Genomic DNA, 25,501 nt, shown 5'->3' with positions numbered 1-25,501 from the left:
GATTTCAGATAAAATATGTGCTTTTCTGCTTTTTCTAGTATTTTCTAATGTTTTCTAGTACTTAACAGTAAATAAAGATTGCATAAATAGGAAAAAAAAGACAGCGAAAGACTGTCTAATTTTAGTAATTATGTATTAAAAATTAGGGTAACTTGGGCTTTTATAGAGTTATTTGGAGAAATATTGCCCAGTTATGTTCTTGCTCAGAATCCAGTGCTAGTACTTTATTCAGCCCCCAGAATGGTCAAAATGACACTGTGTTTAGTTCTTCACTAGACCCCTAATGAGTAAAACTAAGTGTGCCATCAATACCTGTGTCCTATATGTGCCACATGAATAAGCCTATAAGGATGAAAGTCATTAGACGCTGTAAAGATACTAAAAGCAGTCGTCTGTAACTTATTGTTTCCACCCAAACTTGTTTCTTTGGTGATTTCATATTTGTGAGCTATTTGTATTGTAGAGAGATTGTTTTTGTATAGCATCTATTCAATTTCAGTAGAGCAGAAACCTTTAATACTGCTCATACCAGAAGAATGGGACAAGTGCCCATGCTTTTAATCACCCTCACTATAATTTTTTCTGCTCTATGTATTTATATTTTAAAGGTCATGTTTTAACCTTTGTAATGAGAAACCACATTTTATTAAGCATCTACACAATTTCTTTTCTGTTAAAGAAAATTAGAAAAGAGGGAAATGTAGTTCCCTTCTACTCTTTCTGCGCTTGCTTCATTGATGTAGTAGTGAGTTGATTTGCTTTCAAGACCAGAATATCTTCAAAGCTGATTCAACACTACTTTGTTCAGTGTTCTGCAAACAGTGGCCTTTAAGTGATTGGTGATCTGACAAGAATCTCTCATAACCTTTAGCATTGTCATCATCTTCTCCTCACTCTGTGGGGCTCTTAGCTCTTTGATGTTCATTTCTGACCAGTGCAGTGATAATGCACTGGCAAAAAGGATAATCAATGGATTATAGTCGTCTTTTTAAGTTGCATGAGATTAAAGCACATATTAATTGAATTTTTGATCTATTTTAAATAGCATTTTATTCATTTTAAATGTAATATAGGCTGAAACTAACACAATATTGTAAATCAACTATACTTCAATTAAAAATAAAAGTAATATAGGCTTATGGTTTAAAATTTTTAATACAGAAAAGGATAAACGACATAACATGAATCATCAATAATGCCACCACTTGTTACATTTTTGGTGCAAAAAGAAATTAAACTTTAAGAAAAACAGAAACTTGAAAATACTGCATCTATATGAGTAAGTATATTATGACTAATGACCCTCTCTCTCAAATACTTCATGAGAGATAATGTGGTATAGTAGAGAAAACACTGTCCCTGGATTCAAGCCAGTTCTGGAGTCCTGGGCCCTGTTTTGCCACTTACCAATTATGTGACCTTGATTAAGTTACTTAAGGCATGGTTACCCTATGGCTTAGTTTTCTTATTTTTAAATAACCGTAATAAGGCCAGACTTATAGGATTGTTGTAAGAATTAAACACATGACAGATCTAAAGCACTATGCTAGTGTCTGGCATATAGTAAGTGCTAAATAAAAGGTAAATACTAATTTAATTATTATACATCATTAGATCTTTAGGAGAGTATCACTGAAAATTCATTCAGCAAGTATTAATTGAGAACCTGCACTAGAAATTCAAAGAGGAATAAAGCAACACATAATGGGTGATGGGGTAGGGATGGTGATGTAGAGACAGATAGGTGAATTGACTGAACATGCAAGCTTCAAGTGAGGAGGTGGGGCTGTGGGAGTGTCAGGATGTGTTTTGTTCAGAGGTACTGGAGATCTCTGATCTGCTGAATTTCACTGGTTAAAAATTGATACAAACTAATACATGTGAATATCTTATCTATGGTATCAAGACCCATAGAAAGGTTATATCTTTTGGAGAGTTACCGGGTGAGAGACAAAGGATAGAGGTCATTTTGGGTGATGGTGAAGTTGGTCCCTTCAGAGTGGCCTTGTAGAATGGCCCCTGAGCATTCTACAAGGGGCCACTGAGATCTCTTTAAGCTTGTTTCTCACTTGTGTGCCTAGATACTTGGGAAGTGCCATTTGAGGAGATCTCAGAGCTGCAGTGGCTGGGTAGTGGAGCCCAGGGAGCTGTCTTCTTGGGCAAGTTCCGAGCGGAGGAGGTGGCCATCAAGAAAGTGAGAGAGCAGAATGAGACGGATATCAAGCATTTGAGGAAGTTGAAGCATCCTAACATCATCGCTTTCAAGTAGGTCAAGGCTTTTTTTTTTTTTTTAAAGAAATAGAGAGATTTTCTTTCCTCCAGTATATACATTTAAGTTCCTGCTTTGAAAGACATGTTAAGAACACTCTACAGACTTAGCACTGTGCTAGGTGCTTTGGGAGGGTACCAAAGAACTATTATATTAGAATCATGTCTTTAAGGATTTTATAGTCCAATAGTTCTTTTTGCCAGAGCACACACTTCTTGGAAGGGATGTATGTGGGACAGAGAGGGAGAAGGTAGATTCCTGCCAAGCAGTCAGATCTGCTGAATCAATGTCATTATCAGTAGGACAACAGAGGCTACTTCAAGATAACCTGAACATCCTAAAATTCAGTTAAGAAAACAAAGCTAACATGTGAAGTGATCAGAGAACAATTAGTTCCTTGTAAATAGAGATGTATTTTCTTACTAGTTTCTATTAGTGTCTGTTCTTAAATATTAACTTGTAATAACAGGTACCTTCAGAGTATTTCTCCCTGCCTCAGGTTTTGCCAGATCCATTTTCAAGGAATGCCAAACACTCAGCTTTCTAAATCTAATAATAGTAAAATTAGAGATGATAGTAAGTTAAATGCTATATTTATTTCACAAAGTGGTTGTTTTCAAGAGTATGTGACTATATCTTTCTAGTTTAGTCCCTTATTTTCATAATATTGACAGGGGTCCCTAGCAAAATGGAAAGATTCAGAGGTAAATTTGTAGAAGGCACCAAACTTGGCAGTGCTGAGCTCTGAATATGTATAATCTCTTCTCCCTGTACTCTTCCCTTGAGTTCCTTCTCTTACCAGCCTTGAAATTTTGCCCTAGGCTTGAACAAATGAATAATGAGTGGCTTAAGAGGAAGAAAGGTGAAGAACAGGAAAGAAAGCCTTTAGGAAGGAAGAGAGATTAGAAATTAGATCTTCTTGGTATATTTTTATATAATATATATTGAATTTATATATATTTCAATTCTGGAAAATAGTATGACCAATAAGCCTATAGCTAAAAGTAGAATAACTTACAAATTCTCCTTTCCTAACCTAGGAGGGACTTCCTCCAGCCCCCAAGAGGAATCCTTTCCTCAATAAAACTCTCATTATAAAGCTAAACATGTCATGCAATAATTTCTAATTGGAAATATATCCCCAAAGTAAGGAATAGAAATCATGGGTACAAGTTTTGTAGAATGGGTTTAAATGTGTATTGAGGTTGAGTTTTGATTCCCAAACAAGACCCCTTACTTTGGAAAGGGAAAGAAGTGTGAAAAGAAGAGAAGCATTCAACTGGGATACTAAATGAAGTCCTTGGATTCATTTCCTTGTGGAAGGAACATCCCTGCAGAGGACATGGGAGAGAATTTCAGTTGCTGTAGTGATTCTATTATTGGTTGCCCTAGGAGGGCCAGGAGGATGTGAAACTAAAACAAAATGCTATCGAGACCAATTATAATCCTTCCCAAGATGATAAGTTTCTCAAGACAATAGGAGGATTATTTTTAAGCAGACAAGTCTGTCAGAGGCTCACTTTCATTCATTTTACTTCACTGAGAGGATCATCATTGCAGTGTGGTTACCCTCGTAAATGGAAGGAAGAGCCTTTTATTTAACTAAACTTTAAGCTTAAATCACTGGTATGCTAGGTTTGAGACACTGAATGTTCTATAGATGAGCATGGCCTTTTGGCCTCCCAAAGTGAACTAGGCTATGAGTCTCAGGTAAGAGGGCTTTCTAGCAAGAGGTCGTGAGTTACTGAAGGTAGAAATGTGTCCTCAGAGGATGAGTGCGAGAAGCTTGATTTTTCCTTCCTTTCTTTTGTTTCTTCCTTTTTCCTCTGAGTCTTTTCCCCGCTTTACCCTCTGACCCTCCTACCTGCATATACAGTTTTCAGCATTATGGATAAGTATTGCTCTGTTGGTGTCCAACTCTTTAGGCTGAAGATGCTTGAATTGTCTTTACCTCTACATGGAAAACAATAGTGAGACTGTGTCCCTGGCCCATTACACCATGCTCTTGAAGCATTGTGCAGTGTTATGTTTGCAGCCATCTGTGCCATGTGTTGCTTAGCCAATGAATCATTCAGAACCGTCTGGAAGATATGAAGGCATGACTAGATTTTAGTACATCTCTCTGGATACTGATTTCTGTGCTTTCAGCTTCTTTTGAAGTTAGTAAGAACCATGTACAGAAGGGAAGTGCAAGAAAGGAATACTATATTCTCTTTTTCTTCCAATTTTTAAGCAATCTTTTAAGAAAACCCAACCTGCCTGTTCCTAATGGAATTGAGTGCCAAAGGGAAGAAAAGGTAGCAATTAGAAGTGATTATAGAGCTGTTATTTATAGCTACTAAGAAGCCTTGTCATAGTACAGGGCTGATGGAATGATTGCTTCTCATTTGTCAGTCAAGAAAGATGAAAAGTGTATAACATATCGCTGTTAGGCTCTTTATGTCAATGTTTGTCTGACAAGTTAAAACATACTTGAGTAAGATGCTGAGTAGTTTCAAACAAATATTTGTTTTGATATTCTTAAGCACATTACACTATTTCTGCCCTAATTCATTATTTCTCTGTAGTAAAAATTAAATTGTCTGTTGCTGTATACTTGTGCTCCACTGAGGTTTCCTGAAACTCAAGTAACGGAAACTTTAAAAATTTTTTCTTTAAAAATCAAGATGAGAATTCTGGGGAGCTTAGAAAATGATAGGAGAGTAATAGAAATAGCTTTGCGGCATTTGACAGGCACATCAAGGCAGGGAAAATAAAAACTAATTATACTTATTCATAATCTGCCGTTGTTATAAGACTTTCACATGATCACAAGTCACAACCTCTAAATTCTTTCAGCACTTATGGCAGCCTAAGAGATAGGACATGAATTGGTAGCTGGCTGAGGACTTTAGCTGGGAGTCTTGTAGGTAGAATAACGATATTCCTTTGGAGGAAGGCATACGTATCATTAAGAAATAAGACACAGAGAATTGCTCACGGTAATTTTTCTTCTCTTTTCTGATTCTCAGAACAAAACTGTGAAGTAGAGCTAATAAGATTTTCCCACTTTTATAGGATAACAGTATTAATATAGGAATCCCCAATATGCTTGTCTATACAAACTTTTAAAAGCTGGAAGGGAGGCAGTGTAGCGTAGTAAGTGGAAAAAGCATGGGCTTTGAAGTAGACAGACTGGATTCGAATCCCAGCTCTGTCATGTATTAGTTGTATGATCCTAGGACAAGTCAGTTTTCCTCGCTGAGCTTTACCTGTAGAAATGGAAAAGATAATATCTATCGTACAATGGTTTGAGGCAGATTAAATAAGACAATTAACTAACATGTAAACATGCCTGACAAATAGAGGATGTTCTTTCGTGTTAGTACCCTTCCTCCTACCCCTTGCCTCTGTACTTGTTTGTGCAAAGGCTTTATCAGCAAAGAACGTTCAGGTGAAGTTAAACAATATTTGTCAAGGACTTGCTGTGAACTTCTAAGCTATGTGGTAGAAAGAAAAGTACTTGAAGACCTTTTCCTTTAAGGAACCGATAATCTGTACAGGGAGAGAAAAATTGCATATAAAAAACAAATATGTAGCATAGGAAATTAGAGAAGAGAAAGATTTTTTTTTAGACTGGAATAATCAGGAAAGGCTTCATAGAAGATGTAGGAATTGATGAAAATAGAGGCTGCATAGGTGTATAATACATTGTGTAACATTATTTTTGTTCTAAACAGAAATGTTTTTCAGCTACTCTATAACATAGAAAATTGATTCTTTTGGTCCTCAGTCTAGTTATCTTAAATTTGAGTAATTTGAAATTCAACAAATAGTAAAAATAGCAATATTTTATTTGAATTCTCTCTGTACACTATATACAAAACTTTCCATTTAATTTTTAAAGGAAGATATTTAAATTATTCTTAACAATCTAAAATATCCAGCCTACACAAGTCTCAGAGAAAGGTGCTCTTTGTCCTAGAATGGAATGGTCCACCAGAAAAAGCACCGATATAGCGTAGCATATAGATATCTAAAGTGAACAAAACAAACTAAAATTGTCTATGCGTGTAACAAAGAAACATGTAGACTAGAGGGACTTAAATGGTAATTTAAGGATCAGGAAAGATTATATGCATTTTTAAAATAATGTGGACAGAGAACTGGTCTTAATTATTAAATTTATTAAATATTCTTAAAATATAAATATGTATACATATATGTTTATATGGATGTGTGTACTCATGTACATGTCTGTGTTTTCTTGAAAGGGGTGTTTGTACTCAGGCCCCATGTTACTGTATCATCATGGAATACTGTGCCCATGGACAACTTTATGAGGTTTTGCGAGCTGGCAGGAAGATCACACCTCGATTGCTAGTAGATTGGTCCACAGGAATTGCAAGTGGAATGAATTATTTACACCTCCATAAAATTATTCATCGTGATCTCAAATCACCTAAGTGAGTTCTGGAGCTAATTTTTCAGCCATTTTGTTTTATTTTGAAATATGGAATTTTATCAACCATAGTTGAAGCTTTTGGACATCATATTTTCAGTTCAGTTTAAATTAGCACAGTGGATAACTCTATTTGCATGTTTGGGGGATTATTGTTAACCTACTTACCTATATGGCAGATATGTCCAGGCACCTGACAGTAGTTTTCCCTTTTTGTTGCCTTTTAATTGTACAACTATGAAACAAAATATATTAACTAAAGTATTCACTTTCCATCATCTCAGATAATTAATGCCAGACTTTCCCATTGGAAGGCTTGACTTGTTGTTTTCCCAGTGTGTTCCCCCCAGAAAACCAATTTTTTAAAAACTGAGTTTCAGAAATATATACAACAGGATAAAAATGGATAAGAAACAGAGGCAAAGAGAAAATAAAAACATTAACTAAAGCTTGTTCACAAAATGTATACCATAAGATTCTGTACAGTTGTTAGAGGTGGCTTATGAATTTGGCTTTGAGCTTCCTAGAGTCTAAGCAAAGAAGGAAACAAGGTAACGAGGTTCACAGTGCCCATTAAATAATATAAATTGGTTATTTAAGAGAAGCAGATTGGCATATCCCAATGATCTGTATTGTTCTAGGGTGTGATGGCTTAGGAGTGAATATGATTTGAACCTAATACATTTTTAGAGGGTGTCAAATTCAGAACCAGGCAGATCCATCTCCTGACCCTAAACATGGTCCTAAAGTAAATCGCTTGAGGAAACTGGATCCCAAAGATTACAGGTGGGGAATTTTGAAGTGTGTCCATATTTCTTTGGAGATCTAAGAAGCCTAACTAAAAGAATTGTGGGCTGACTCACATAATAACTTCTTTTTGAAAGGGCTATTTTATCTTGAAGATTATGAGTTTGGAGGAACTAAGGTGATTGGCAGTGGAAAGAATCAGAATGTGTGAAATTCCTTAAAAATGTATTGACTTAAATAACTTTGTGTTACACATAATAAAAAAAAAACCTTTAAAAAAAAAAGAAAGAAAAGAAAAGAGAAGCAGAGCTGTTTTTAGTAACCTGTTTTCAAAGTGATTCTTTGGCTACCAATAACCACTTCAAAAGGAATGTTTATTCAGTTCCCCAAAATGCATGAAGGAAGGAAAGGAATTGATTAAATGGTATATTTCAGTGAAGCTCCTATTTTTAAACATTATTTTCATTATTTCCCACCACATTTTTGTTTAGAGAAGCAGAGAAGAATTAATCTTTATCCAAAAACATACTTGCATAGTGCTTTCATGGTTTACAACATTTTAAAATATCCATGATCACATCTGCTTTGATCTTAGCAAAAATGTATGGAATAGATGTAACAAATATCATTTTATATAAGAAAATCTAGAACTCAGAGCCCAAAGTCATGGAGCTAGGACTTGAACCCAGAACTTAGCCCACAGACCACCGCATTCTCCCTCATCATGTGAAGATGAGGGATTCACAATTAATCCTGCCTCTTCTCCATGGAAGATACAAATCTGTCCTTGATATCAACTTCAAAGCAGCTCTTATTTATCACCATAGTTCTCAACAATGTTTATTATAGTCGTTAGCTCACTGAACAACCTTCTCCTTGCTTTACTTGCAAATAAACTTTATTACAGTGTTCATTCCTTCTGTTCACATTTTTCACACAATCTGTTGCTTTTGTCATCCACTGCATACACATGAAGTACACAAAATACTTGACGAAGACCTCTTTTCGGTACGCGGGCCTCTCACTGTTGTGACCTCTCCCGTTGCAGAGCACAGGCTCATCGGCCACGGCTCACGGGCCCAGCCGCTCTGCGGCATGTGGGATCTTCCCGGACCGGGGCACGAACCTGTGTCCCCTGCATCCGCAGGCGGACTCTCAACCACTGCGCCACCAGGGAAGCCCCCAAAGACCTCTTTGAATGGCCTCCTTCTTAACCACCTTGTTCTCTTTAAGAATTAATTTTAGGAAATTCCCTGGCAGTCCAGTGACTGCCCCGGTTCAATCCCTGGTCAGGGAGCTAAGATCCTGCAAGCCAGGCAGAGCGGCCAAAAAAAAAAAAAGAAGAAGAATTAATTTTAGAGGAAGAATTCAGGAAATTTTAGCATATGTAAATCACATGCTACTCTCTTTAACTCTTGTCATTTAAAAATAAGAGCAGGCACTTCCTTGGTGGTCCAGTGGTAAAGAATCCGCCTTACAATGCAAGGGACGAGGGTTCCATCCTTGGTCAGGGAACTAAGATCCCACACGCCGCAGGGCAACTAAGCCCGTGCGCCACAACTACTGAGCTCGTGCACCTCAACTAGAGAGCCTGCGTGCCGCAAACTAGAGCCCACGTGCCCTGGAGCCTGCGCGCCACAGCTAGAGAGAGAAAACCCAGACTCCACAACTACAGAGATGCCCACGCACCTCAACGAAATATCCCACATGCCTCAATGAAGATCCAAGTGCTGCAGCTAAGACCTGATACAGCCTAAAATAAATAAATAAAATAAATCTTTTTAAAAAATAAAAATTAGAGCAATAAGTTTGTTATCTAGTAAGTCTTTCCCTCTGCTATCAGTACCATCCCGAACCTCCAGCAGCCTTGGCCTCTTTGGGTTCCAAGCTGACACTGAGAAGACAAAGGTCAATCTGCTGTAAAGAGAGATTTCATTACCTGCGTTAAATCCTTAGGCTGTGTGACCCCAACTTTGTCTCAGAAGCCTTCACGAAAGTCCCAACGTTGTATCTTTTCTAGTCTCCTCCCATGGCTCTTCCCTCTTGTCATACTAACAGGTCCCATAATGAGCAGAACAAAAGAGGCAGAAGAGGAAGCTTCTAGTGTTTTTCTTACTAGGAGCTTATCACCTTTTTTTACTTTCAGCGTATATGATACCAGCAATTCTCCAGTTATCTCACATATCCCATGATATTTTAATCCTTACGCATTTTCACCAAGACTAACATGATTAAATCAAAATTCCTAAATTATGTAAATTTTATATGTCACGTACAAAACCAGGGTTAAGATATGGATGAAGTTATTCTAAAGCAATCATAAGCAATGAACTGTTTGGTAGAGAGCCATCTGACATTGGCGGGGAGGGGGGCAAATGTCAAGTTCCTGGTTCACATAGAGGAGGAAGGAGATAGATTGAGAAGTTTTCTGTTTTCTAGCCGCCTCAATTCTGATACTATTTGAGTATTAAGACTTCGTGTTAAAATTAAGTCTGTATATCATTAAGCCTCTGAAACCCTAACTCATTAACATTTTAAAGTTCTAAACAGGTTATTTCAAGTGAATTCAGTCTAGTGTGTGTGGATGCTAATTCTCTGGATTTGACTGGTACTAGATTTTATTCACTTTAAGGCTAGCAAAAGAAGTTTGCCCCAAGTCACAACCCAGATCACTGTAACAAGTATAACATGACTTGTGTGGAATCTACCTAAGCTTAAATTTATTCCTGCTTTTCCTTATCAACATTAATGGAATCCCAGCATACTTATTAGCCTTTTATAATAATGAATCCCTTGTGTCATGGTGCCATGCATGATTTTAGTTGGCCATCATTTAAACGTGTTTTAAAAGAAGTGTTTTTCCTGTTGAGTTGTCTGAGACCAGCAAGGATGAAAACCAATGTTTATGGAGATGGGTGCTTTACATATATTACTTCATTTAGTTCAAATGAAAATCCTATGAGACCATTATTACAGACCCATAATCCCTCATCCAAAGCTCTTGGAGTCAGATGATTTCAGAAATGTAACACAGGGCATTTACCTTACACCCCCAGCGAAGTCTGGGGCCACATCCTATGATCAGCCACATTCATAAATCTGCAGCAAAACCTTTGACAGTCGCACAAAGTGGGATAAGTTGAGTTTACTTTATATATATGAAAAAATATTTATAAAGAATTTTTGGAGATTTTTGAATTGTGGATAAGATACTGTGACTTGAATTGTCTCCATCTTACAGATGAGAAAACTGGCTTAGAAGAATTAAGTAATTGGCAAAGGTCACACAGTTAGCAGTGGTGGAGGCAGGATAAAACCAGATGTAGAAAGCCCACTATGCTATGCTACCTCACAAGTATGAATGATGCTGTTTGTGGTGTGTAGCTAATGCCCCAGTAGTACTGGAACTCGAGAGCTGAATTCTGCAAGGTAGGAGGCAGCAAACAAAATCTTCAGTTGCCAGTTAGTCATGCTTTTCATTAATACTAACGATCTGGATGTTTTCTTTATTTCTTTTTAAAGTGTTTTAGTGACTCACACAGATGCAGTAAAAATTTCAGATTTTGGTACATCTAAGGAACTTAGTGATAAAAGTACCAAGATGTCCTTCGCTGGCACAGTAGCATGGATGGCGCCAGAGGTGATACGGAATGAACCTGTCTCTGAAAAAGTCGATATATGGTGAGTGGTGCCATCTGTGCCAACCAGAAAGCCTGTTCCCACTTTCACCCTGTTAGCGCTTTCCTCTTTCAACACATCTACTTTCCCAAAATATTCTTTAGTATTACTCACTTCTGGTTGATTTCAGTCTCATATAATCTGAGGTACTACCCAGCATGATCATCACACCTGGTAAGAAGGATTGGGGGAGAAGGAATTAGGGTGAATATCCATTCAGTAAGTCATCAGTTTGGGGGACTCCCAGAGAATATGCTGAACTTTCTGGAAAACTAAAAGTTCACTTTATATAGCCATTTAGTATAAAAGTCTTTCTGAAATATACTACATAATTTTCACCTTCTTTAATAAAATATGTTGAACAAAGTTTACCTGTTCTTGGTGACTCAGACCATCATTGGGTATATCAGTGATGTACTTTGCTATGATACAGTTATATGATTTAGACCTATTTGAGGTGTATGGGGCTGTTTGCCCTTTTATTAAACAGCCCTGATGGGCTTTATTTTTTTGGAGGGGGAGTTAATCTTTATTAACTTTTCCTCTGAGGTTACAAATCTCTGCTATTAACAGTATATTTCCCTTGGGACTTCCCTGGCGGTCCAGTGGTTAGGACTCCACGCTTCCACTATGGGGGTCACAGGTTCAATCCCTGGTCAGGGAACTAAGATCCTGCATGCTGCGTGGCCTGGCAGAAAAAAAAAAAACAAAAAAAAACAAAAACAAAAAACCCGGTATATTTCCCTATAGTTGTTTTTCTTCCATTCTTAATATTGGCTACTAGTAACTTTTAGACTTAAAACCAAAAAAATAGCATATGTTAAAATTGCATGTAATTTTAGAGTAAATAAGATAAAGTAGAAATGTGGGATCATTTGTAATTTGGGTAATTATTACCGAAGTGTCCTCATTAGGGATTATACCAATTTATGTTCCCAAAAGAAATGTGTAAGAGTGTTTTTTCAGTCTCAGCAATAAAATGTGTTAAACTTTGGGATTTTTTTGCCAACCATATAGGTAAACAAACAGTGTCATAGGTGCAGTTTTAATTTGCATTCCTCTTCTAATATTATAAATAAGGTTGTACATTTTTTCATATATTTATGAACCATTTGTAATTTCTTATTTGTGAACTACTCTAATCCTTTACTAAGCTTTCTGATCTTTTATTCTTATCAAGTTACAGGAGTATTTTATATATTAAGGAGATTATCCTTTTGTGTATATAAATTATAGGTACTTTTCACTTTTGTTGTTTTTCTTATGGTGGAAGTTTTTTTCCACAGCAAGATTTTCTTTTAAGCAGTTTGATTTATCAATCTCTCCTGTTATGGCTTCTGGATTTCTTAACTAGAAAAGACTTCAACATTCTAAGATTCTTTTTTTTAGTTTCCATGTGTTCTTTGACGATTTTTATGATTTCGTTTCTCACATTTAAATCTTTGATACATTTAGAATTTACCTTGATGTAAGATGAAGTGTAAATTTGTTTCCCCAATTCTCCCAACAGCATTTATTGAATAATCAGTTTTCCCCACTGGTGTGAGATGTCACTTCTCTCATATGCTCAATTCTTATATGTTTTGGGTCTATTTCTGGATTTCTATTCCATTCCAATATTCTGGCTGACTATTGATCACCAGTGTTAATTATTGAAGCCTTATAGTATGTCTTAATATCTGATAGTGTTGGTTACCCCCTCATTAATTTTCTTTTTCAGAGTTTTCCTGGCTGTTTCTATTTTTCCTATAACAATATTAGAATTTTAAAACTGGGCATATATTCGATTGAATATTAATAAATGAATAACTAAAATACAAGTCAGTCTTTCTGAAATGTCTTTTATACTTGTTCCCGGTGCTACTGTAGGTCTTTTGGAGTGGTGCTTTGGGAGCTGCTGACAGGAGAGATCCCATACAAAGATGTAGACTCTTCAGCCATTATTTGGGGTGTTGGAAGCAATAGCCTACACCTTCCAGTTCCTTCCACTTGCCCTGATGGATTCAAAATCCTTATGAAGCAGACGTGGTAAGAAATATGTTTCTCCCAATATTCTCTTTTACCTTCTTCCTCAAAACCATATTTAAAACTCTCTAAACTATATTTAAAACTGCAAGGAAGTCTCTAACGTGTATTTGGAGTGAATAACCTTACTTTGTGTAAAGTCTAGGAGACTTGGAATTTGAGAACTTTGGGTTTAAATACTTGCTCTGCCCTTTTTTATCTGTGTAATTTTGGGTATGTCATCCAAGTATCAGTTTTCTCATCTGTAAAATGGGGGTAACACCTACTCATAGAGTTGTTGTGTTATGATTAATTAAAAGTTATAAATAAAGAATTTGGTGTGATATTAGTAAATGATCTATCATTACTTTACCAGTCCTAAGGGATAATTATTATAATACAGATCCTAGAGATTTCCAGTTCATCATTAGAGGTATCTCATAATTACATTTTCCTTTTGCTCTTCAGTACATCAAAACTGCCTGAGACATAGCCACACATGGAGTCAAAAATATTTTTTATAAAGTAGAGTAAAATCTTTATCCTCCTGGACACAACTTCTCGAATGCACAAGCTATTTTTTTTTTTTTTTTAACTTTTAGGCAGAGTAAACCTCGCAATCGACCTTCTTTTCGGCAGACACTCATGCATTTAGACATCGCATCTGCGGATGTACTTGCCACCCCACAAGAAACTTACTTCAAGTCTCAGGTAAGTCTGGAAACTGTCCCAGGTGCTGCTAAACAGACAGGAAACTCTCAGTGAGAAGGAGTAAGGGTATTCTGATTCTGATAGCAATTATATAACTCTTTTCATTGTGAAACAATAACGATACCTCACACGTATGACATTTTGGGAGTTTTTTAAGCCCTTAACATATATTATTCTCTTATTTGGAGATAGCATGTATTAAAATATCATCTTCCTAGTGGGTTCTGGTGAAGTTGTTGGAGAGAAAAGAGGAAAAGAGGATATGAAAACTGTATGTGCATACATTTGAATTAGAATTACTGCTGACCTTCATGAAAATATTGCTTTCCTTAAAGTTAGAAAAGCTAAAGTACAGAGGAGGAAAATTAAATCCCAGAGAGAGCCCGTTGATTAAATTAGGTTTTTCACTAACTTTAAGTGTGTCACCTAGTAGCACCAAGTAAAATATAATTTAATGTATCTGTTAGCCTTTACTCCATTACTGTCCCAAAACTTATGGCTTAAAACAATAAGCTGTTGTTTAGCTCATGATTCTGTGGGTTTGTAATCTATGCTGGGCGGTTCTTCATTTGCCTTTGACTTGGGCTCACTCACGTGTCTGCAGTCAGTTGCCAGGTTGACTGGGAGGCTGGCTGGTTCCAGATGGTCTCATTCACAAGTCCAGTGATTAGCTGGCTATTAGCTAGAACACCTCTGTTCTCCTCCACGTGGCTTCTTATCCTTCAGCAGGCTAACTTGGGCTTGTTCACATGGTCTGCTCAGGGTACCAAATGCAGCAAGAGAGCAAGCCCCAGCGCACATGTGACTTTCCAGCCTGTGTGTGCATTGTGGCTGCTAATGTCTCATTGGCCAATGCGAGTTACGGGCTAACCCAGATTGAGAAATAGATTTCACCTCTTGACAAGAGAATCTGCCGTCACATGTTGTAAGGCATGGGTGCATTACTGATAAATTTGTGACCATTAAATAAAAATGCTGTAAATGGCATAAGGATCAGCGGTCTAACCACTGTCAAGATGGATAGGGAGTTGTGAGGGATCAGTATACATGAGGTCCTTACTTACCCCTACCAGACCCAGGCAATAGCAAAAGGAGTAAAATGGGATGAAACTATGGCTTTTGAAATAATCGTGATGATCTTAAATTATAGCTTTATGCTTATAGAATTTTAAATATAGTATTACCTAGTTTCTTCTCATACAGAAGAAATTTCTTCTCACTTTCCAAAATGAATTTTTGCAAGATGAATTCCATCTCTGCATTGACTTCCAGTATGATTTCAAAGATTCATTTTCAGAGAATTTCTTCTCAGAGAAGAAATATTATTACCAATTAGTGTCTCAGTCTACTCCTAATAGCCCCCAACTCCAATGGGTGATGAGTTTACCTACCAGGAAAGTATGCATTGAAAGCAAACTGGACTGGGAGGGGCATCATCCCTGGGAGTTAAACAAGTCCTCCAATATGCTTTATTACCTGGCCCAACCAGAGGCTTGGAGTACTTGCTTCTCTGGTGTCTAATAAACAGAGAGATATTCTGCCTATCAGATATTGGGGAATATCTTAATTAAGGGACAAGGTCTTTGCAGTTTCTAAGGAATAATAAATCAGAGACCTTTCCTCTATTGCCTGAAGTTCTAACATGCTATGACCCACAAACTTAGCTCTCCCCACACTGTCTTTGAATAGTCTGGCTTGCCCCTATAGTTTTTTAGTGTTTCTGGGGGATTCTTATGTAAGTAAAGTGTTTGATTTTAGAGAAAATAAGAGGATAACTTCACGACATTTCCTATGTTCTTTGATATGCATTCAGGTAAATTCCCTTAGAACTATTAAAACTATTGCCTATCTATACAAATACATGTAGGTATTGGTTACTGGATTAGAAGTCTTTCATATATTTTCTTTTGTTAAGAAGAAGACTTAAGTCCTCTTGTGAAATGAAAGAGAATAATAGTGAGTACTCTCTAGGAAATTTTTCAGACTTTAAGATATGGTTACAATCACAGCGTTGCTTCCTTTACAAGAAAACTATAAGTACCACAATTTTGAAAAGCAATTTTTGGTGAGAATACTAAGCCACAAGCCATTGAGAGTATAACTGTACATACTTGGAAGACATCAAATTCTAAACAGATGCTACTTGTGTGCTCCCAGAATATCACTTCTGAAGCCAGCGCCATACTTTCTGAATACCCACCATATATATAAAACACTGTGTAGTACAACTAAGTCCCCACAGTTAGTATCCTTACTTGTGTAAATTCACTTTTATTAATCTATGCAGCATTAAGATTAAACTCAGAGAAGGTTCTCTGAGAGCAAGAGTATGAAAAGGAGAGGAAGGGGAGGAAAAGGAATAGAAGGGAAAAACAGTGCATTGGACATCTTTTAATATTCGTAAATTCTACCACATTTTTCTCCCAGCATAAAATTTTACCTCTCCTTAAATAGTTCAAAATACGCTTGCTAGTTCCTAAAATCTTTCGGGTATTTACAAGCTGATTTGTTTCTGGGTCTGAAATTCAGACTATCTCTGGCTAATGATAATAAAGTATTGGGTTGGCCAAAAAGTTCGTTTGGGTTTTTCCCGAATGAAAACCCATCTTACGGAAAAACCCGAATGAAATTTTTGGCCAACCCAATATTTATGGACTAACGAGGGAGGTACTGGGAAAAGTAACAGATTTTGAGCGTAAACCCCTGTCCTGTGACCTTGGATAAGTCACTAAATTTCCCTAAACCTCAGCTTACTCATCTAAACAATGAGGATAACCATATCTTCCCTTCCTTGTGGAGTTTTGGTGAGGATCAAATAAGATAATAAACATGCAAGTGCATTATAAACTGTAAAGAACTGTTTGATTGTTAAGATATTATTATTCACCTCCCACAAAGCTATAAAAAGTAAGCCTCCTTGGAGGTGTTACATTCTGGATACTTTTTCTTTCTTTTTTTAAGACCCATTTATCCTTGTTTTTATTATTAGAAATGGGAAAATGGTTATTTACTGGTTGCTAATTATAAAGAAGATGGGCTGCTATTTGAGGAATGGGTATTTAATATATGTGAGAAGCACTGGTCTTTGAGTCTGGGGACCTGGATTCTGGTCACCATTACACCATTAATGTGGATGAGTAATTGGATGCCATTGGGCCTCTATTTTCCCTCTATATATGGCAATGTCTGCCATATATCTCAGACATGTTTATAAAAATCTAGTAACTAAAGTCCTTGGTATTTGCTGCTACTATAGAAAGGAAAAAGTTACATAGGAAGCTAGAAATAAAATTACCTAGGACATCTCAAACTCTAATTGGGAATTTAAGATTGAGAGTTTTTTTAAGTCATGTTATTCTGTATAATCTACAAACATAAAATACATCCTTTTTACTTGTACAATTTGATGTGTCTTGGCAAATATATACACCACAAACAAGATACAGAATATTTTCATCATTCCAACTTTCTCCACGACCTTTTGTATCCAGTCCCTACCTCCCAGCCCCAGTCCTTGCTAAAAAGATATCTGTCTTCTATTCCTATGGTTTTGTATTTTCCAGAATGTCATATAAATGGAATAATATGATATGTAGGCTTTTGTGCCTGTCTTCGTTCACTTAGCATAATGCATTTGAGATTTGTCCATGTTGTGGTACATATCAATAATTCATTCCTTTTATTGCTAAGTATATGCCACTGTAGAGATTCTGGGTACTTTTTCTGATGAACTCCTGAGATGGATAAGATGGCAGCTAGGGAGCTCCATCCACAATTAAATTCCTATTTAAATTAAATTCCTATTTAATTCCACAATTAAATAGGAATTAATTGTCTTTTGACTTTATCCTCCCTCAATGGGCAAGAACTAGTTTTTTAGCACATAGTTTTGCTTTTCGATAGCACTTTTATACCTGCGGCCTCGCCTCCTGCCTGCTGACCAAACCCTTTCCTCATCAGTCATCCATCAATGGTTATTAGCTGCTGGTCGCCACCTTCCCCCGGAACTGTCAGTCAAGAGCGCTGACAAGAGCCCAGCTGACGCCTTCCTGAGAGAAAATGCTTCATCTGTTTCTCATCAACAGCACATGTATAAGGAAACAGCATATATAGAACAGATGAACAAAGCAACCAGTTTCAGTACAATATTAGATTCTGCCAAAGCTATTGCTTCATTCCTAGACAATAACCCATTTCTCCAAGTAGGCAATTATTGCTCCTGGTATTCAATTACATTTGGTATGCGTTTTTAAAAAACATTTTAGCCTGGTCCCAGATCCCAGCTGCTAGGTACATCACGTGCCCTGCTTCTGAGCTCTTCCACAACCCTCTGTCTTTGCACCATTCTAGTTTCCTTTTGAGTGCCACCATGACCACCCAGAAATTCAGGGGCTGGGAGTTGCAGAGACAGATAGCTCATTATAGGGACAGACTCTTCTACCTTAAGAGTAATTTCAGGGCTTCCCTGGTGGCGCAGTGGTTGAGAGTCCGCCTGCCAATGCAGGGGACGCGGGTTCGTGCCCCGGTCCGGGAAGATCCCACATGCCGCCGAGCGGCTGGGCCCGTGAGCCATGGCCGCTGGGCTTGCGCATCCAGAGCCGGTGCTCCGCAACGGGAGAGGCCACAACAGTGAGAGGCCCGCGTACCGCAAAAAAAAAAAAAAAAAAAAAAGAGTAATTTCATTGGGGGCTTCCCTGGTGGCACAGTGGTTGAGAATCTGCCTGCCAATGCAGGGAACACGGGTTCCATCCCTGGTCTGGGAAGATTCCACATGCCGCGGAGCAACTAGGCTCGTGAGCTACAACTACTGAGCCTGCGTGTCTGGAGCCTGTGCTCCGCAACAAGAGAGGCCACGATAGTGAGAGGCCCACGCACCGCGATGAAGAGTGGCCCCCACTCGCCACAGCTAGAGAAAGCCCTCGCACAGAAACGAAGACCCAACACAGCCAAAAATAAAAATAAATAAAATAAATAAATTTTAAAAAAGAGTAATTTCATCATGAGCAAGTAGGCGCTTAGGCACAAGCTGGGCACTTACGTGGGGAGACAGTAAAGTGGACTCATACCAATCAAGATTTGGACTTGACAACCTCTAAGACCTTTCTGACTCAGAATCTATGTTTTCCCACTACTTAGCCCCTCAACATCCTGCTTCTCTATTCCTCAAGCTAGGCTGGAGCTGGCTCAACTTCTTTTTTTACTTTATAAAAATTGTGGTAAAAAATATATATAATTTGCCATTTTGACCATTTTTAAATATACAGTTCAGTGGCATAAATTACATTCACAATGTTATGAAACTGTCACCATTATCTATTTTCAAAATTTCTCACTACCTCATTAAGCAATAACTTCCCATTCTGTCTTCCCCCACAGCCCCTGGTAATCTCTGTTCTACTTTCTATCTCTATGAATTTGCCTATTCTAGATATTTCATGGAAGTAGAATCATACAGTAGTTGTCTTTTTGTGTCAGGTTGGTTTCATTTAGCATGTTTTCAAGGTTTATCTATTTTGTAGCATATGTCACAACTTCATTCCTTTTTATGACTAAATAATATTCTACTGTATGGATATACCCTATTTTATTTATCCATTGATATATTAATTCAGCTTCATTTTGACACATATTATGAGAGAGAAGAGAAGCAAGGTTTGGGTACAAGAGCTTCAGTCTACTGATTGAATAACTGAAAGACTGGAGAAGACAAAAACCTTCTAGATGTTACAGCCTTTCCCAGGCCTTATGTGGGTTATAAAGAGGATTCCATTCATGACAGTAACCCAACTGTCACTGTATTTTTCCCTTACCTGCTTACACAGGACTTAAGTACCTTGTGAAGCACTGCATACTCCCTCCCTCCACCCTACAAGCAGTTTGGGGGAATCCCCAGTAACGAGTCTTAGGGGGGGATCTCAAACAGCCTCATATTAATGTCTGCCCTACTTTCCAGTGACTCTGGCTGGGACAGCACTCTTCCACCAAGCATCTTCTGGGTATTACTTTATTGGTTAGTACTGTTTTCTGCTGAAAGGCTGTAGTCCCCAGCTGGCATCCAGTGGATGCTGCCGTATCCTTAAGGCAGTGCCATCACCCACCAGGAGCTGCTATTTTATGGAGAAGCTCTGGACTTCTCCATATTCCAAAGTTGCACATTGTTCTGTTTATGCAATGAATTGTTCCTTTCCCTGTTGAGTTACATTTTGTTAAAGGTCGCAGAATAGTGCTGATTATGGCCCAAAATTTTACAGATATTAGTGGAACAAATGGGAAATGCCTCTCCACTCCTATGTTGATGGCTTTGTTATAGGTCAAGATCACACAGGATTCCTTCTTCCCTCATATTTTCTTTCATAGACTCCTTAATCTCTGTGCAAATTGGCTTCAGCCTGCCCACCTCCATTTCTTAGTTATGCCCAGAAATGTCTAAATTGCAGATTAAGTGCAAATTGGAACTCCTATTACATAAAGATTCTAAGTATAGTGATGGAACTCCAAAATTAACATCTACCTGTAACACAGTACCTTTGGGGAAAACACATTATTAATCAGTACCTGGTGTTTTCCCACAGAGGGAACTTCTTTTGGGAAATCTACTTTCTTAATAAGTTTCAATCTTCAGAAGGTTTTCTTTAAGTTTCACATTCCCGTAAGCTAGATGTCAGGAGGTTTATTTCCTCTGGAATTTAAAAAATCCGATCTGTGATATCTGATTCCTTACTGCCAGAGGGAGGTATTCCTTTTCCTGGTCCCTTCTTTAAGTGCTGGCGTAGAATCTACTGACATGTTTTTCACAAAAGAGGATGCTTTAAGGCCCACATTTGGCCCTCTCCCTTATCCTTCTTAGGTCCAACAACTCTTGATTTTCATCTTTGGCCTCTTAAAGCTCAAATGCTCTTCCTACTTCATGACTTTGATCTGATGGCTGAGAGAACAGCATTACCTGGGGCTCAGCCAAACCTGCATTTACTGCTTAGATACAGTCAAAGACTGTTACCAAACAATGGACAGTGCATTCTAGAGCTCCGCTCTTTGATGACGTCGGCTGTCAGGTTTGATGCCCGAAAGTCAACTGACTAACAGAAATATCTCCCCAATGGTCAGTCAACATATATATATGTGAAGATCTAACGTATTATAAACAGATAAGTAGGATGACCACTTTCTAAATAATTGCAATATAATTTCCTCTATAAAAATAAATGAAGGACTTCCCTGGCGGTCCAGTGGTTGAGACTTTGCCTTCCAGTGCAGGGGGTGTGGGTTCGATCCCTGGTTGGGGAGTAAGATCCCACATGCCTCGCAGCCAAAAAACCAAAATGTAAAACAGAAGCAATATTGTAGCAAATTCAATCAAGACTTTTTTAAAAAATGAGAAACAGCAAATTCGGGGAGAAACTTCTGTAACTTCACAACTACTTAAGCATAACTTCTTCCATGATCTAGAGAGATCATTTTTAACATGAATCTGAAAGTAACAGAATAGCTCTAGAAGAAGATGATGCAATTAGAAACATTTGGTTACATATCTAGCCTTCACTAGAAATTATTTTAGATAATCTCATTAGCTTCTTGGGATAGTAGTGTGTACATAATTTGAGGAAGCGTCTTCTTTAGCTGCTTTTCTAGAAATGGTCTGTAGACTATATTCCTGCAGAGATGTTCCTACCTCCTAAAATTTAGATAAATTGGTCTGAAATTCAATGCCCTATGGAAAGTCCAATGTCCTTTCTAATACTTCTGTGAATTCCTGGGAGATTTATAATTTCATGGACACTTTGACTCTGTTTGCTTGGGTCCCCATTCCTGCCATCTTTTGGTTGTTCCTTTATCTTTTTCCTGTCTTTGACCTAAGCATGAAGTTCAGCACCTTTCCTTGATTTAAAAAAACAAAACAGAACAAATAGAAACACTCATCCAAAGTCAAGGTGAAAGAGGCTTTACTAAAGGTTTAGGAACTTGGAAGAGGCTTACATTTTGAACAACTTAAATCACACATTAGATATCCATCCCTCTCCTAAAATTTTTGTCAGACTACTAAAATTTTTGGCCGTGCTCTTTCTCCTCCTTCCCCTTCTCTCTTTTCTTTTCTTTCCCCCACCTCCAAATTCCCATATAATTCCCCATATTTTTATCCCCATCTCCTGCTGTTCTTGCCCCTTGGATCTTCTATTCCAAATATTTTCTCAAGATATTTTCATAAACAAAGCCTAGGAGGAATTCTGGTCCAAATGTAAAGACGATCATATTGTCACTGACACATGCTTGTACCATGTGGTTATCAGAGCTGTTCTTTCTAGCCAGGCTCTCTCAGCCACCATCCTGACTTAAAATTGAGCTCTTTTGTTCCGGAGATGATGGCTAGCATGCCAGCTGTGATGTTTCTTTTGGTTAGTACTGAAAGAAAATTAGAAAAGACAGCACTGAGTACTGGACTAAATACAGAAAATGGGGTGAGGAGTGGGGTGGGGTGTGCAGATACACTAGCATGAGATATTTTGCTATCAAAGAACATTTATTGAACATCTATTCTATAAGGCTGTTTAGTAGAAGCATACAGGGGGGAAAATCTTGTACATGATCCTATGGTTATATCAGGGATTAAAACTCCTGGACTATTAACAAAATCTAATTTGTCCTTGCCTAGGCTGAATGGAGAGAAGAAGTAAAAAAACACTTTGAGAAGATCAAAAGTGAAGGAACTTGTATCCACCGATTAGATGAAGAACTGATTCGAAGGCGCAGAGAAGAGCTCAGGTCAGCTGATGTCTCCTACTTCACCTCTTCTCATTCCCAGGTCTTCAGATATTAGCAGGAACCCTTGTTGTGAATCATTTCATTTTCTACACACCTTGCACTTCTGCTGGTTATTGTTATTCTCTTTAAAAGTTGGTCCTCCCTTATATCACTTTTTTATCGCTTCCCCCCCCCCACCTCTGTTATCCTCCTTTATTATATCTCTGCAACAAAGATTCCTGGAGCAATGCTATTTGTTTATTCAGCCGCTGTCCTAGGTAACATGAAAGGTCAGAAGTTTATAAGATGTAGTCCCTGGCCTCAAGAGGCTCATAATCTGTCAAGGGATAGAACACATGTTCTCAGATAACCACTAGATTAGACAGGATCTGTAGTGTGGATAAGTATAAATGAGTGATGAGTGACCGTGCTTTAACTGCGTATTTCCCTTAACATATATTATACTGTATTCTTATTAAGATATTGCCAATACTGCACAGACAAAGGCTGTACATTATACATAAATTGCATTCAGTTTTATCTGTAGCCCTCCTGGCTATCCTATATGGCTGGATATGACCCTTAACAATCAACTAAGTGGAAAACTTGGATTTCCCATCTCCCACTCACTCTTGTCTGAGTCTTTGCATCGGACAAGGGAGTCTTAAATTTAGAGGGCCCTTGGGCAAATGCTTTTGAGATAAACCACCCTGTTCTTGTTTCATTAGAGCTGACCTTAGTTCTCCCTCACATTCATCGGCTTCACTGCTTCCGTGTTTTCTTTGATAGGCATGCTTTGGATATTCGTGAGCACTATGAGAGGAAACTTGAGCGGGCTAATAATTTATACATGGAACTGAGTGCCATCATGCTGCAGCTAGAAATGCGGGAGAAGGAGCTAATCAAGTATGTATCCAGACCACTGTGTCCTGACTGATTTGGGTCTACCCTTTGGCTGAAATGTACGACTCGTCCAGGTTGCTGCTACTCAGAACTGGCAGCTATTTTATTTGTCCACCCAGCCTTCCTTAGGGCATGTGCCGGGCACAGGTCCCCGCCCCGGTGAGGCTTACAGCTGAGTGGAGCTGCCACAGAGCTGGTTCTAGGGGACTATGCGCTTGACAAGCCTTTGCAACTTCAACCTGCCGAATGGCTCAGGAAAGGGGTCCTCATTTCAAGAAGAGCCTGGATGGGAGCTTCCTGCCCCCTGGGGAAGTAAGGCAGCTGCTGCAAGTGGTTCAGGGTATCCCTGAGAATGGTGAGAAACCCTGGGGTCCTGGCTAAAACAGCCACTGCTGTGTGTCTCATGAGGCATGCTGGGGACAGGAGGGCTGGCCTCCAAGTCCATCTGCGACCTGAAGAAAAAAATGAAGTCAGGTTAGTTTGAATTTTTTTTTTTTTCCTTTTTAACCTGAAGAGCCGCCTTGCTATTCTTCAGATAGCCTGTATCTGTTAAGTGTGGCCAGAATCTCTGGGTGGAGTTAACCTGTGAAAACATTCTGCCCAACTTTTCTGTCTGCGGTGAATGAGACATAGCTTTTTCTTTCATTCTTCAGGCGTGAGCAAGCAGTGGAGAAGAAGTATCCTGGGACCTACAAACGACATCCTGTCCGTCCAATAATCCACCCTAATGCCATGGAGAAACTCATGAAGAGGAAAGGTGTGCCTCACAGACCTGGGATGCAGGCCAAGCGGTGAGCACCTGTACTGACCTGATATTCAGATGAATGGGGAAACATGCCCCTAAAATACATGATTAGATGATGGTGGGTGTGGCCACACGGTACCACGTCGTCAGCGCACTTGCCTCTAGATATGGCCTGGGCAGGTGGGAGAGAGTGTGTCATGGACTCCAGGAATCTAGTTTTTACTGTCTGAGGCTTTGATGTTTATTACCTTAGCGTGGAATAATGAAAAGAGAAATGAACTGGGGGCCAAACAGACCTGGATTCAAATACTGGCTCTGCCTATTAGAAGCTGTGTGATTTGGATCATGTCACTTGACCACTCTCAACCCCATGGGTAAAACGGTGTAACTATAGCACGTGAGATTTCTTTTTCTTTTTTTGACCCCTAGTGCACAGAATTGAGTTCACCATAATTCTTGATTTATGCAACATTGGTCCATGCATGTCCCACTTTTATTTATTCATTTAGTTAGTTCTTTTTAATAATGTAATAAGTGCCTGTAAATCCACCACCAAAAACAAAAGCAGGCACTTTGATAATTACCTGTGTCTAACCATATAGTTCCCCTCATCCCACTACTGTGTGGAACTTTCGTGAGGTTTAAATAAGACAACGTGTGAAATCACCTAGGAAATCATAGTTGCTCAAAAAAAAAATGGGTTTTTTAATTGTTTTAAAAGATGCCCTTTCCCCTAATTATAACACATTTTCCTTATATTAGTTTAATTTTAGAATGCTCCTCCAGTCAGTTTTTATTACCAGACTCTGCTAGAGCCTCATTCCTCCCAAGGAATAGAGTTGACCCTATCCTAAATTAAAGCAAAAGAAGGAAATATCCCTTAACCTGGGTTGTAGACCCAGCAGTGAGACTTGAGCTAAATGCAGGAAGAGTAAAGACAGTGAGAAAATGCAAACCAAGCGTGTATTTTAAGGCTTTCAGAACAGTGACCATTCCAGCACAGCATGACTAACATAAATCTAAACTACTGAGGGATAACTACATGGATTCATTCCAGTTTTGCTTTTACTGACCATCTTCTGGTCAAGCTCTGAGAAATTGTTTTCAGTTGGCACCCGGCAAAACCTTCCAGGAATCCCAGCACCTCTCTTCTTTTGGTGTACAAACGAGGCACAGACTTCACCTGCTGGCTCCTCCCTGCAGTCTGCCGACAGTTAAAACAAAGAGCACTTTGGGAGAAAATAGTACTGTTTAATTTTTCACAGTG

General features: G+C 38.4%; 1 protein-coding gene across 1 annotated transcript in view; it reads left to right on the top strand.

The window, feature by feature from the left end:
* The window catches only part of MAP3K13 (mitogen-activated protein kinase kinase kinase 13), a 160,870-nt gene that overhangs the window by 122,979 nt on the left and 12,390 nt on the right, over positions 1-25,501 (top strand). Inside the window, exons 3-10 of the mRNA XM_022570401.2 lie at positions 2,082-2,265; positions 6,523-6,714; positions 10,980-11,138; positions 13,005-13,163; positions 13,742-13,850; positions 22,498-22,607; positions 23,376-23,492; positions 24,143-24,280. Of these exons, the coding sequence (XP_022426109.1) occupies positions 2,082-2,265; positions 6,523-6,714; positions 10,980-11,138; positions 13,005-13,163; positions 13,742-13,850; positions 22,498-22,607; positions 23,376-23,492; positions 24,143-24,280 (1,168 nt within the window). The remainder of the gene's footprint in view (positions 1-2,081; positions 2,266-6,522; positions 6,715-10,979; positions 11,139-13,004; positions 13,164-13,741; positions 13,851-22,497; positions 22,608-23,375; positions 23,493-24,142; positions 24,281-25,501) is intronic.

Source organism: Delphinapterus leucas, chromosome 4 (assembly GCF_059928025.1).
Source record: "Delphinapterus leucas isolate spDelLeu-1000000601 "Yukka" chromosome 4, BTC_Dleu_Yukka2, whole genome shotgun sequence".
In the NCBI taxonomy this organism is placed as follows: Eukaryota; Metazoa; Chordata; class Mammalia; order Artiodactyla; family Monodontidae; genus Delphinapterus; species Delphinapterus leucas.
Note: the sequence above shows the minus strand (reverse complement) of the source record. Positions and strands in the feature narration are given on the sequence as shown.